Here is a 12,837-nt window from a genome sequence, read left to right on the forward strand (position 1 = left end):
TCTTACCGGAGATGAAATTATCGCTGATGCTTCCAATTGCTCTGGTACATGATCGTCGACCTCAGCCACTACTATTGGGGAAGCCTCGTTTACAACGGATGCCATTTCACCAACAGTTGTGCGTCTCGAAGAACGCGACATTCGCGATGTGGTTTCCTCCTGAGGTGCTGCCTTAGTGACACTGCTACGCGATGTACGAGTTGGAGTGCACATGGCAAAGATAGCTTTCCTGAATAATGGCGTTCCGTTTGCAGGTCTTCTCACTTGCCTTTCCGCGGTCATACTCAGTCGCTCAGGTGTTTGAGTTTGTTTCAGTGAACTTCTTCCACGACGGATGGGAGATTCGAATGCCTGAAAGAGGTGATTAAATGAGTTAAGCAAAACCACGGTAGTATTTTTCGATATCTACCGTCTCAGAACTAGTGGATTGTTCTTGACTCTCCACTGCGTTATAATCTGTGGTTTGCCCTTCGAGTACTGAATTATCGACATTAGTCGCATCCCGCACCGGAGAGGCTTCTTCTTCATCGACATCTTGTGTTACAGTCTCAGTAACAGTACTGTTGCTGCCTGGGGAAGCATTTGAAGATTCGACAGTTTCAGTTTCCGATAACGGTGAGCGTTTCGTAAGCCTGTGTACTCGCAGAGGCAGCTTGGATTCGCTCATAGGCACCGTTTTGTTGGAATTCTCTTCACTAGCTGTAGATGTTTTGCCATCCATAACTGCAATCGATTGTCTGGCGCTTCGCTTGGATCTAATCTCGGGCAGTGGAGTTGATGGAGCAGTTGTGGCGGGTGATTCTGTTGGTGTAGCAACACTTTCCACAATTTCCATTACATTTTCAACATGTGCATTAGAATCATCGGCGTTCGGTTCATTGATTGAATCGTTTTGCTGTTCTGGCCCAATGATTGATTCAATCAATTGCGATTGATTTATATTGCTGGAAAATAAATATTAAATATATACATGAGTAAGTCGTGAGACAGCTAAGTTTAAGGAAATGGATGGAATTTTTGTGTTTGAATACCGATTTTTTTGTAAAATGCCTTTTTAATACCTGTGCTCAGCTGATGTAACGTCCGAGGCGAATTCTTCTGCAGCGCTCGATTGTTCTTCATGCTGTGTTGCGTTGGCACTCGAGCTCCTGGATACTCTCTTGGAAAGACGAGTGCAAAGAGGGCTGGGGCTGACGATTTCTTTTGCAGGACTCACAAAACTATGGTCTGCAGACGAGGATTCCAGGCTTAGGTGGAAAAAAGAACCCAGATATTAGTTAAGGAAACAATCACCAGCCTACATACACTTACCGCGACGCGTTTGATGAATTTGCGGCGTTATCTTCTGATGCCACATCCATCGGGGAATTCTGATCAATATCCGTAACAGTTTCAAGCTGCGCACTTCCGCTGTAATACAAAAAGTAATAATGTAAAAAAATCCAATCCTCCAGCCATATGCTCAGCGAAGAATTGAAATACGAAGAAATTGGGTATGTCGCTCTCAATGAACACCTGAACGATGTGTAGGCGTTAAGTGAATGAAATGTGAAAGCCGCACTACGATGTACACCTGAATAGTGTGGAGGCATCGAAACACCAAAACGACAAGAGGCATAGCTATACCGGCACGACGACGAAGGCTAGACTCACGTTAAATGAAATTAAATGCTGTTGTATGACATTTAAGCCTATTTAAAAACAAATTAAACAAACAGCAATGTAAGCAGCTGAAAAGATGGTATTAACAGATTCAACTTATTAAGGGTAACCTGGATACCTTGAATCTGCATCGATCTTGGACACAGGAATAATTGCGCAGGAGAAACCACAACGATTTGAAGCAACTGCGTAGATCGTCGCATTTTTAGAGGTTTTCAAGAACATCCTCGCGATAAGTAATCGTGCATTGATAGGATGAAAGAATCACTAGCTGGACTCAACTCTTGAATGGCCCCAGTATACAGGAAGATGCTAATGTTGACAGGACACAAGGAATTAGGCTTGTTGCAAGGGCGATTGACTCGAATCTGGCGGGTGTAATTAGAGTAAAGTGGGGCAAAAGTTCGAGTGGGGTAAGAGTTTCTTTTTAAGATTTCTAGGTCAATTCAAAACAAATCTTATAAATGTCACGGTGGTTCGAATGCTATTCAAGTAAGAGACTTTCAATCCAAATACCATAAAAATCGATTGAGATTTGGAAAAGTTATGGCTAATTGTTGTTTTTCGACGTGAATATTGTAATTTTTGGTCAAACTTTCGTTGCAAGGAACCAACTGAAGATAAAATCTTTTTCAATATTTTATGTAAGGGCGTTTCTAGGCCTATCATAAGGTTGCTATTCGTTTTTGCATAAATGCTTGAAAACAATTTTTGGTCCATAGTGGGGCAAAAGTTCGAATCAGCGGGGCAAAAGTTCGACCTATGTATAAAATCACGGAAAAATTTGCAAATTGCCTAAAATCCACATATTATCTTCAAACTTAGTTAAATTAGTCTGATCGTGTGAAAACTGTCACCAAAATTTTACATTTCTACTTAGTTTTGCGAAAAACTGGTGTTTTTGAGTATATTACAATCAACCCGGTTTTGGGTAATTTTTTGATGAAAATTTAGTGTGTATTTTTCGTCAAACTTAAGTTTACTGCTGGTGTAAAGTATGCCTGTCATAAAAGAATCGATATTTTGTGTTTTAGCCAGCGAACTTTTGCCCCACACTAGATTCGAACTCTTGCCCCACCGGTGGGGCAAAAAAAAAAAAATATGTTGAAGGTTCACTGTATGGTATTTTTTTGTTTTAACTGCTATTGTTTTTTTGGGAACTTTGATTATACCACTAAGGTCGAACTTTTGCCCCACCTTACTCTACTATATCGAGCTATGCCATTTTTTGAAAGACAGACAGGTCATAATCGTGGCGGTTGTGGCGCGGTAAATGGCTGGGCATGGCGTACCATTGGTACCTCGCGTACCTGCAGGAATAAAATAGACCCCTCTGTGCGGTCCTTAGCCTCTTGCCCAGCAACTCCTATCCCTACCTCCTCGTGGTACTGGCCGGGGTACGAGTAACCTTGGGGAAGATCGGGTAACCAACCCCCGGTGGGAACTTTGGTCGTATGCTGACAGGGAAGGGGGGGTTTGCTTTTGCAAACCTGGAGCGTCTGTACTTCACGTTAGGAGCGGCTCACAACAGCGTCTGTTCCCCATGTCAGGGGCGGCTGATCATCGTCCGAGTGCCAGAGAAGGACTCTAAGCTAAACTGCGCACTATGGCCCTCCGAACATTTAGGGGGAATGGTCTTCCGGAAATCTAGGGGGTTGGTGTCAGGCCCTGCAAGCCAACCGTAAAAACACATCAGCACAGGAACGTCAACGAGAGAATACGGACCGGTACAATCGGCAAAGACCACAGCGACGAAAATGGACTAGCGATTGGAAACTCGGTACGTGGAACTGCAAATCTCTCAACTTCATTGGAAGTACTCGCATACTCTCCGATGTACTGAAGACCCGCGGTTTCGACATCGTAGCGCTGCAGGAGGTGTGCTGGACAGGAGCATTGGTGCGAACGTTTAGAGGTAATCATACCATCTACCAGAGCTGCGGCAACACACGTGAGCTGGGAACAGCTTTCATAGTGATGGGTGATATGCAAAGGCGCGTGATCGGGTGGTGGCCGACCAATGAACGAATGTGCAAGTTAAGAACCAAAGGCCGATTCTTTAACTTCAGCATAATCAACGTGCATAGCCCTCACTCCGGAAGCACTGATGATGACAAGGACGCATTTTACGCGCAGCTCGAACGAACGCGAGTACGACCGCTGCCCAAGCCACGACGTCAAGATCATCATAGGAGATTTGAACGCTCAGGTTGGCCAGGAGGAGGAGTTCAGACCGACGATTGGAAAGTTCAGCGCCCACCGGCTGACGAACGAGAACGGCCTACGACTGATAGATTTTGCCGCCTCCAAGAACATGCCCATTCGTAGCACCTATTTCCAGCATAGCCTCCCGTATCGGTACACCTGGCGATCACCTCAACAGACAGAATCGCAAATCGACCACGTTTTGATCGATGGACGGCACTTCTCCGACATAACCGACGTCAGAACCTATCGTGGCGCCAACATTGACTCCGACCACTACCTGGTGATGGTGAAACTGCACCCAAAAATATCCGTCATCAACAATGTACGGTACCGACGCCCGCCCCGGTAGAATCTCGAGCGGCTGAAACAACCGGATGTCGCCAATGCGTACGCGCAGCATCTTGAGGCAGCGTTGCCGGATTAGGGCGAGCTCGATAGGGCCCCTCTTGAGGACTGCTGGAGGACAGTCAAAGCAGCCATTAACGACGCTGCCGAAAGCGTTATCGGATATGTGGAATGGAGCTCAAGAAACGATTGGTTCGACGAGGAGTGCCAGGAGGTTTTAGAGGAGAAGAATGCAGCGCGGGCTGCAAAACGTGGAACGATACAGACTGAAGCGGAAACAGCAAACCCGCCTATTCCGGGACAAAAAGCGCCGCCTGGAAGAGGTGGAATGCCAAGAGATGGAGTTGCTGTACAGGTCGGACTCGATTATCCGGAGACTCGATTATCCGGGGACTCGATTATCCGGGATTCGATTATCCGGAATTTTAGACTCGATTATCCGGAATTTGGTTTTTAATGTTCTTGTTTTTCAATTTTTATGCATAAATCTGAGAAAATTCGGTATTGCCATATACAATATGAGTGATTTTGCAGTTAAGAACGTGTTTAAGAAGAGGAGTTTTGAAAAAGTGTTTTTTTTTGTGTATGCTGGTCAAAAATTTGTTTTTCTTGTAAAGGCCCGTACTGTTCCTAGAAAAAAATTCTGGCTACACCACCGCATCATATAAATAAAATTACGAAAAAAGATAATATTTTAGTTCTTTTATCAAAGATTTAAATATTTTTCTTAATGATTCGATTATCCGGAAAATTCGATTATCCGGAGTGAAAAAAAAATCGACACTCCGGATAATCGAGTCCGACCTGTACCGTTCTCAAGAAACGCGGAAGTTCTATCAGAAGCTCAACACATCCCGCGAAGGCTTCGTGCCGCGAGCTGAGATGTGCCGGGATAAGGATGGGAGCATCTTGACGGACGGACGTGAGGTGATCGAAAGGTGGAAGCAGCACTACGATGAACACCTGAATGGCGCAGAGAACACAGGCACAGAAGGTCAGGACAGCGAAGGCGATGGCTACGTCAGCACAGCGGACAGCGGAAATCAATCAGCTCCCACGATGGGGGAAGTTAAGGATGCCATTCAACAGCTCAAGAACAACAAAGCCGCTGGCAAGGATGGTATCGGAGCCGAACTCATCAAGATGGGCCCGGACAGGTTGGCCGCTTGTCTGCATCGGCTGATAGTCAGAATCTGGGAAACGGAACAGCTACCGGAGGAGTGGAAGCAAGGCGTTATATGCCCTATCTACAAAAAGGGCGACAAACTGGAGTGTGAAAATTATCGTGCAATCACCATCCTAAACGCCGCCTATAAAGTGCTATCCCAGATTCTCTTCCGTCGTCTATCACCTATAGCAAACGAGTTCGTGGGAAGTTATCAAGCAGGTTTCATCGACGGTCGCTCGACAACGGACCAGATCTTTTCCGTGCGGCAAATCCTCCAGAAATGCCGTGAGTACCAGGTCCCTACGCACCATTTTTTCATCGATTTCAAGGCGGCATACGATAGTATCGACCGCATAGAGCTATGGAAAATCATGGACGAGAACAGCTTTCCCGGGAAGCTCACAAGATTGATCAGAGCAACGATGGACGGTGTGCAAAACTGCGTGAAGATCTCGGGCGAACACTCCAGTTCGTTCGAGTCTCGGCGGGGACTACGACAGGGCGACGGACTTTCATGCCTGTTGTTCAATATTGCGCTTGAAGGTGTCATGCGGAGAGCCGGACTTAACAGTCGAGGCACGATTTTCACGAGATCCGGACAATTTGTTTGCTTCGCGGACGACATGGATATTATTGGGAGAAAATTTGAAACGGTGGCAGATTTGTTCACCCGCCTGAAACGCGAAGCAACAAGAGTCGGGCTAATGGTGAATGCGTCGAAAACAAAGTACATGCTGGTTGGCGGAACTGAGCGCGACAGGGCCCGCCTAGGAAGCAGTGTTACGATAGACGGGGATACCTTCGAGGTGGTGGACGAGTTCGTCTACCTCGGATCCTTGTTGACGGCTGACAACAATGTTAGTCGGGAAATACGAAGGCGCATCATCAGCGGAAGTCGTGCCTACTATGGGCTCCAGAAGAAACTGCGGTCAAGAAAGATTCACCCCCGCACCAAATGCACGATGTACAAAACGCTCATAAGACCGGTAGTCCTCTATGGGCATGAGGCGTGGACTATGCTCGAGGAGGACTTGCAAGCTCTTGGTGTCTTCGAACGCCGAGTGCTAAGGACGATCTTCGGCGGCGTGCAGGAGAACGGCGTGTGGCGGCGAAGGATGAACCCGGTATCGTGAAGGTAGCTAAAGCTGGAAGGATACGCTGGGCAGGGCATGTTGCAAGAATGCCGGACAACAACCCTGTAAAGATGGTGTTCGCCACGAATCCGGTCGGAACAAGAAGGCGTGGGGCGCAGCGAGCTAGGTGGATTGACCAGGTACACCAGGACCTGGAGAGCGTGGGTCACAGTCGAGGATGGAGAGAAGCGGCCATGAACCGAGGGAATTGGCGAAATATTGTTGGCGAGGCTTTATCAAGATAATTGATGTAAAGCCAAATAAGTAAGTAAGTACACACTCAAAAAAATTCAAACGTCAAGGCTACGTAAAAAATCACGTAGAACCTTGAAAATGAATTTTTCGAGAATTTACCTGACTAACGTAACAATCATCGGGACATGCATCGAATTGAACTGAGCCATCTGTAGTTCTTACTGAGGTTCCCTATTACCATGACGTGAAAATCCCGTACATAGTCTTCATTCATTCTGACAGCTGAATGCAGTGTTCATTCTGTCCCCTTCTCATTCGTTTGTCAGTATTTGTTGACGATTGAAAAGGATGGATCAAAACTATCACAAAATGTTGTAAAAAGTTTATTCTTGGCGAAAAATGCAAGTAAGTAAATGTTTAAATTGTGAATACCTATATGAGTTATGCTAAAATGCACTGATTTCGTAAATTCTGTTTTCGTTTCTAGCTATAAAAATATCTAAATCGTATAACAGCATCATCAGCGGAATCTGCAGTCAGTTGCAGGGCACCGAACGCGACTTACGTGGAAGAGACTTAAACCCGCTCGCAACTTTTTAAATTCCTCATCAAGCAATGTCAATCCGTACAATCCATGTTCTCCAAACAACAGATTTGTAGATCCAGTGTATCGCCTATGTGAAATAGAAAGCTTTGCAGATCATCCCGATCCCGACTATGGAGCTCAACAAGCATTGAATGAAGGTACTACCTCCTACGCTACGGCTGCTCTTGGCGCTGGCCAGAACACGACGATATGAGAAGCAAGATTGAAGGGTCATTGTGTCATAAATGTGGATATTTTTTATATTGTTGTTTATTTCACGTTATTGTTTTGAATGAAGATGTAGGTAATCAATTAAAGAATAGTTTTATTTATTTTAACGCATCTAAATTTGGAACAAGTGTAATGTAACGTAATGTGTATCTAAATGTTTAATACAATACACTGGAAATTCACTACGAAAAAAACACGTAACAACTACCGGATACATCAATGCAAACGAAGAAGTTCAGTAGTTCATGCGTTCATTCATGATTACCTTTGATTAACGTAAGAGCTACGTGAAAAGTGCGATGGAAAAAAACTACGTATGTTTTCACGTAGCCTTGCCGTTTGGATTATTTTGAGTGCAGGTCATAATCAGAATCAGCTTAGCTGTAGGGGCGATCGGGGCAATATGGGCCACCTAAGGAAAACGTCATGGAATGCATAAAAAAACAGCGAAAACTATCGTTTGAATAAAAGTGACTTGTACAATAACATGTTTTCTTCCATGTTATGTCAATAACTAATGTCAACATTAACTTGAAAATTTTTTTAGGAACGTTTTTGAAAACCATGTTTTTCTGCGTGTTCACCAACCATATGGGGCATTATGAGCCACCCAACGGGGCAGTATGAGCCACTTCATTTAACCCTTTCCTTCCCATGGTAGCACAGGTGATCCACCACTTTGCATTGGTCGTATATAAACTGGATAAGTTAGATCATAATCATTTTTTTACCACATGTTTACATATGTTTCATGAAGTAATGTACAAAGTTTCAGAAAAAATACTCACTTGGATTTCAAGTTAAAGCACAACAACCGAAGTCGGAATTTTTTGAAATTTAAATATAGTGGATTTTTAAACTTATATATTTAGAAATATAAACATAATTGCCTCCAAACGAAAATACAAACAAGCTCAATTGAGTTATTTTTCAAAGATTCAATAAAGTTTTTATAATATTCTTTACAACTATTGATTTTGCGGAAATTTATGTGGATCACTGGTGATCCATTGGGAACATAACGACATTTTCGACAATTTTGTTCTAACATATAACGGCATCGATCTGAATGATTTCTTGGTTGGTTGTAAGACGCCAAATACGACCAAACTACTGAAATATGTCAGCGAGTTGTAGCATCTGATGGGCCGTCTCTAGAAGCACGGTAGTGCCCCGTTGAAGACCGTCGAGAACTTTGCGTTATGTGCAAAGATCGAGGATCATTCAATTCGTTCAAATGAACTAAGTGTGATGTTTGCTTACTGCCTCAAAGCTTTCCAATTGCCACCAGATTAAATTGATGAGAGCCATAAAAAGCATTAAGTACAAATAAAATGTATGATTTTGTGTAAAAATGAAAATATAAACGGAAGAATATTGATGTCTCAATATTCCCTGGGCAAAGGCACAACCTTGTGATCAGCTTGATTGCTGTCAGGTCTCGGGCTTAAAAGTAACTTTACTCTGAAGAGAAAGATGCACACTAGTGGTGCCAATGGTGATAATAATCAAAAGTGTTTTCTAATGAACACTATCGATTAACATCACCGTGAACCGATACTACGTGGTCTATAATGAAGCGGTCCTTGTTTGTTTTTTCTATACGTTTTTTTTTATTTATACTTGTAGACACTCATCCGTTTATTATCTGTGCATCAAAACCTCCTAAGATTGAAGAAATCGTGCTGAACAGGAACACGCATGGCCGTACAAGGATACAACAGAATCTTATTAAACCCGTTTCTTTTATTAATAATATCACTACAGTCGACTCTCCACATCTCGATGTTCTACATCTCGATATCTCTCCTTATGTCGATGATTTCATAAGTCCCTTCAGTCTGCATACATTTTCACTCTCCATATCTCGATATCCTCCTTATCTCGATATCTCCATATCTCGATGTGTTTCTGTTCATTTTTCGTTCTCAATTTTCTCTCCGTATGTCGATATGACCAATATCGAAGGTTACTAGACCAAAGTTTTGGGATTCGAAACAAAATAGAAGCGCAAAATGACGTTTGTTTGTGTATTACTTTCTTGGCAACGGAATGTTTTTCAATCTAGTGTTCATTAAACATTTGTTCTTTGTCTCGATCTCTCCCTATCTCGATGGTCCCTTCGATATCGAGATGTGGAGAGGCGACTGTATTTTCTAATTTACTAATTATACAAATTATACAAATTATTCCAAAATACTTTTTCGAAGACACCAAACCTCTAGGATGCATATCCAGGGTACTCGAGATTTTGGCCGTCGAAAACAGCGATCTGCCCCAGTGTGTGACGCCCATCGGGCTCATCATTACACTCAAAATAATCCAAACGTCTGCATGTTGTACGTACTTTCGGTGTTGAACTCAAATCCTAAGATGGCGCCCGCTTGTGTTTTGAAGAACTTCAAAAGCTGATGAACTTCAAACCCTGTGTAAAATTGATTTCAAGGTAAATATGCTTTGAATACCGAAGAATCCCTGCATTAGGGTCAGTGTTCCCTTAGTGGACAGTCCCCTATAGTCGCACTAGTGGCTTTTTACGGCCGTTTTGCTATGAATCTTTTCAAAATATTTTTTGACATGAAGGTCAGGAGCTATTTATCTATGTACCATTGATACACAGCTTGATTTTGTTCAAAATATGATCGAAATAATTAGTTTTGCTTAAAATTTGAGCTCCCTTACGCCTATAGTTAACCTATTGTTCCTATAGTAGCACTACTGAGAGAAACTATTTTTTATTATACAAAATAATTAATGAATTAAGTAGGGCAAACGCTCCCTTAGTGGAGGTAGCTCCAATAGTGGAGGTAGTGTGTTTTGGCATGTTTCGCGCTAATAAATGATTATGTGATATTTTTGTATTATGTACGATGCGAAAATGATACAAGTAATCGAATAATATTCATGAAATTTAACCGTAAAACTATTTAAAACAATTATTTTGCTTAATTTTTTTGCTCCTTTGCACCTATAGTGGTGCATCAGTACCCATAGTGGAGGGTCCCATAAGAAATCAATGGTTTGCGCCACTAAAGGAACCATCCTTAAAATATACCTCCACTAAAGGAACAGTGTTCCTATTATTGGTGCAAGGCTTTTTGCAGGGAAATTTCAAATGAATCGTGATTTTTATACATTTGAATGATAGAAGGATTTGAGATCTATCGAATGATACGTTAAAATCATATATTTCATGATCTAAACACCGTGTTTTAGCAGTTTTCCCTTAGGTGCACCACTAATGGTACACTTGCCCTACTTGTTTTTACTTCAAACGAAAGCTTTTGATCCACACTTTAAAGGAAAAATATAAAAGCTTTGTAAAAATACGGTTTTGTCTAGTATTTTGCCAACGCCGTGATGCTAGTGCTACTATAGGAACAGAAATTAGAAATAGTGTGTAGTGATATGTAGATTGGCCACACTGTCCTGGTATATTTTTTCAGTGTATATCCTGAATGACACTATGTGTTTGTATGAGTGTATGAGTGCGTGAGGTACTGTACTAAAGAAGCATATGTATGAGTGGGGAATTGATTGAGACGAGTGAGAGTTCGAGAACACACGATAGAGGAAAACCGCATCAGTTTGTAAAAAGCCACGAACGAATAAACATCGGAAAACTTTTAATATCCGCGTTTCAAAAGAAGTCCGAAAAAGTAAAGTTTTGGCCGGTTACATCTTCAGAAGTGGGATTGCCCTCGCGTTTACCGGAGGACCAGACTTGTGTGGAGGAAGCTAAATTTGGAGTTGGCTGCAGTAATGGCGGATGCAAATCGGATGACCAAAGCCGAGCTCATTACTTGGCTGCAAAACCGCCATGTTGAATTTCCGCCTTCGGCACTTGCGGATCCTGTTTGAACAAGTGACGCTGAGAGATAAAATCAATGCTGAGAACGACCAACAAAATGGCGGCCACGATGAGGAGGCCGATTCGGCTAACGAGGAAGAACGTGAACTGGATGCTGAAATCCGCGTGCTGCAGAAACGAAAATTTATTGCTGATTTACGTCGAGAAATAGCAGCGATTGAAGCCGAGTTGAATGTGGCACAAGTGGCACCAATAAAACCACCAGATTTCCGTGACATCAAGTATTCCGTTCCGTGCTTCCGAGGTGGTGAATCGTATGATGCTGAAAAGTGGATTGATGATTTCGAGCAAGCGTGTGATTCCGTTCATGGTGATGACGAATTCCGGCTCATGTGTGTCCGCCGGTTGATGGAACCTGGATACGAAGGAGAATTGTTCCTCAGAGTCGACCGATCCAAGACATATCAGGAATTCAAAAACAGTTTCTTGGAGAACTTCAACCACGTTCATTCAGTGTCGGAAGTCATTGACACGATGAAGAAAACGACGTTCGCTGCAGCGAAGACAACTGTAATGGGATACATCTTGAGAATGCAGGAGATTGCATCGCGGGCAAACATCGATGAGAAACAAACGGTGCAGTTAATTGTTGACGGTTTTCGCGATCGGTCTGCGAATATTGCTGTGCTCTACCCAGCGACAAGCATTGCACAACTGAAGCAGTTGGCGCATCGATACTCGCAGTTGAGAGAGATGTATTCCGCCTCTTCCGTACCAAACAGAGTCAAGACCAACATCAAACTCGCAGCAAAGCCTTCAACCTCGGAAGTACGCTGCTTCAACTGCTCCGGCGTGGGACACTTCTCTGCCAGCTGCCCAGAACCAAAAAGAGAAATTGGATCCTGTTTCCGGTGCGGCTCGAACCAACATAAGCTGAAGGATTGTCCAAAGCCGGCTCCTGCTCATCGTCAACAGATTGCTTTGGTAGACGACTTCCGACGTGGATGTCCGGTGACGGATGACGAATTGCCGGAGGCAATCGATGGAAGCATTCCAGTGATTAACAGGGTAAGTGTTTCATTCCCGACAGATTCCAAATTGCAACTTAGTAAAACGTTGATCTCACTTTTTGACACGGGTAGTCCGATTAATTTAATACAAAGATCGGCAGTCCCCAGTCATTTCATTCCCACAGAGAAAAAATGTTCTGGATATAAAGGCGTAGGAGGATTTCCATTATGCACATATGGAATAATTCCGGTATGTGTGACATTTCGCAATCGGACCAAAACCATCAAAATGTATACTGTGCCAGACTATTTTATTTGCCATCCTTTACTGTTGGGGCGTGATTTCCTCTTGAATTTTGGAATCACGTTGTGCGATAAGTTTTTTGTTAGTGACATTGTAAGACCAAAAGTTGAAATCCATGAAAAAAATAAATTAAACATTTCCGGTGAAGCATTGCATTGTTCGTACAATCTTTTCGAAGATGATT

General features: G+C 43.1%; 1 protein-coding gene across 1 annotated transcript in view; it reads right to left on the minus strand.

Annotated features, from left to right (window-relative positions):
- The window catches only part of LOC5577320 (mucin-17), a 55,201-nt gene that overhangs the window by 13,742 nt on the left and 28,622 nt on the right, over window positions 1-12,837 (minus strand). The window contains exons 6-9 of the mRNA XM_021852668.1: window positions 1,312-1,410; window positions 1,062-1,247; window positions 410-944; window positions 7-351 (exon numbers count right to left, since the gene is read on the minus strand). Coding sequence (XP_021708360.1) covers window positions 7-351; window positions 410-944; window positions 1,062-1,247; window positions 1,312-1,410 — 1,165 coding nt within the window. The remainder of the gene's footprint in view (window positions 1-6; window positions 352-409; window positions 945-1,061; window positions 1,248-1,311; window positions 1,411-12,837) is intronic.

Source organism: Aedes aegypti, chromosome 3, assembly GCF_002204515.2.
Source record: "Aedes aegypti strain LVP_AGWG chromosome 3, AaegL5.0 Primary Assembly, whole genome shotgun sequence".
Classification (NCBI taxonomy): Eukaryota; Metazoa; Arthropoda; class Insecta; order Diptera; family Culicidae; genus Aedes; species Aedes aegypti.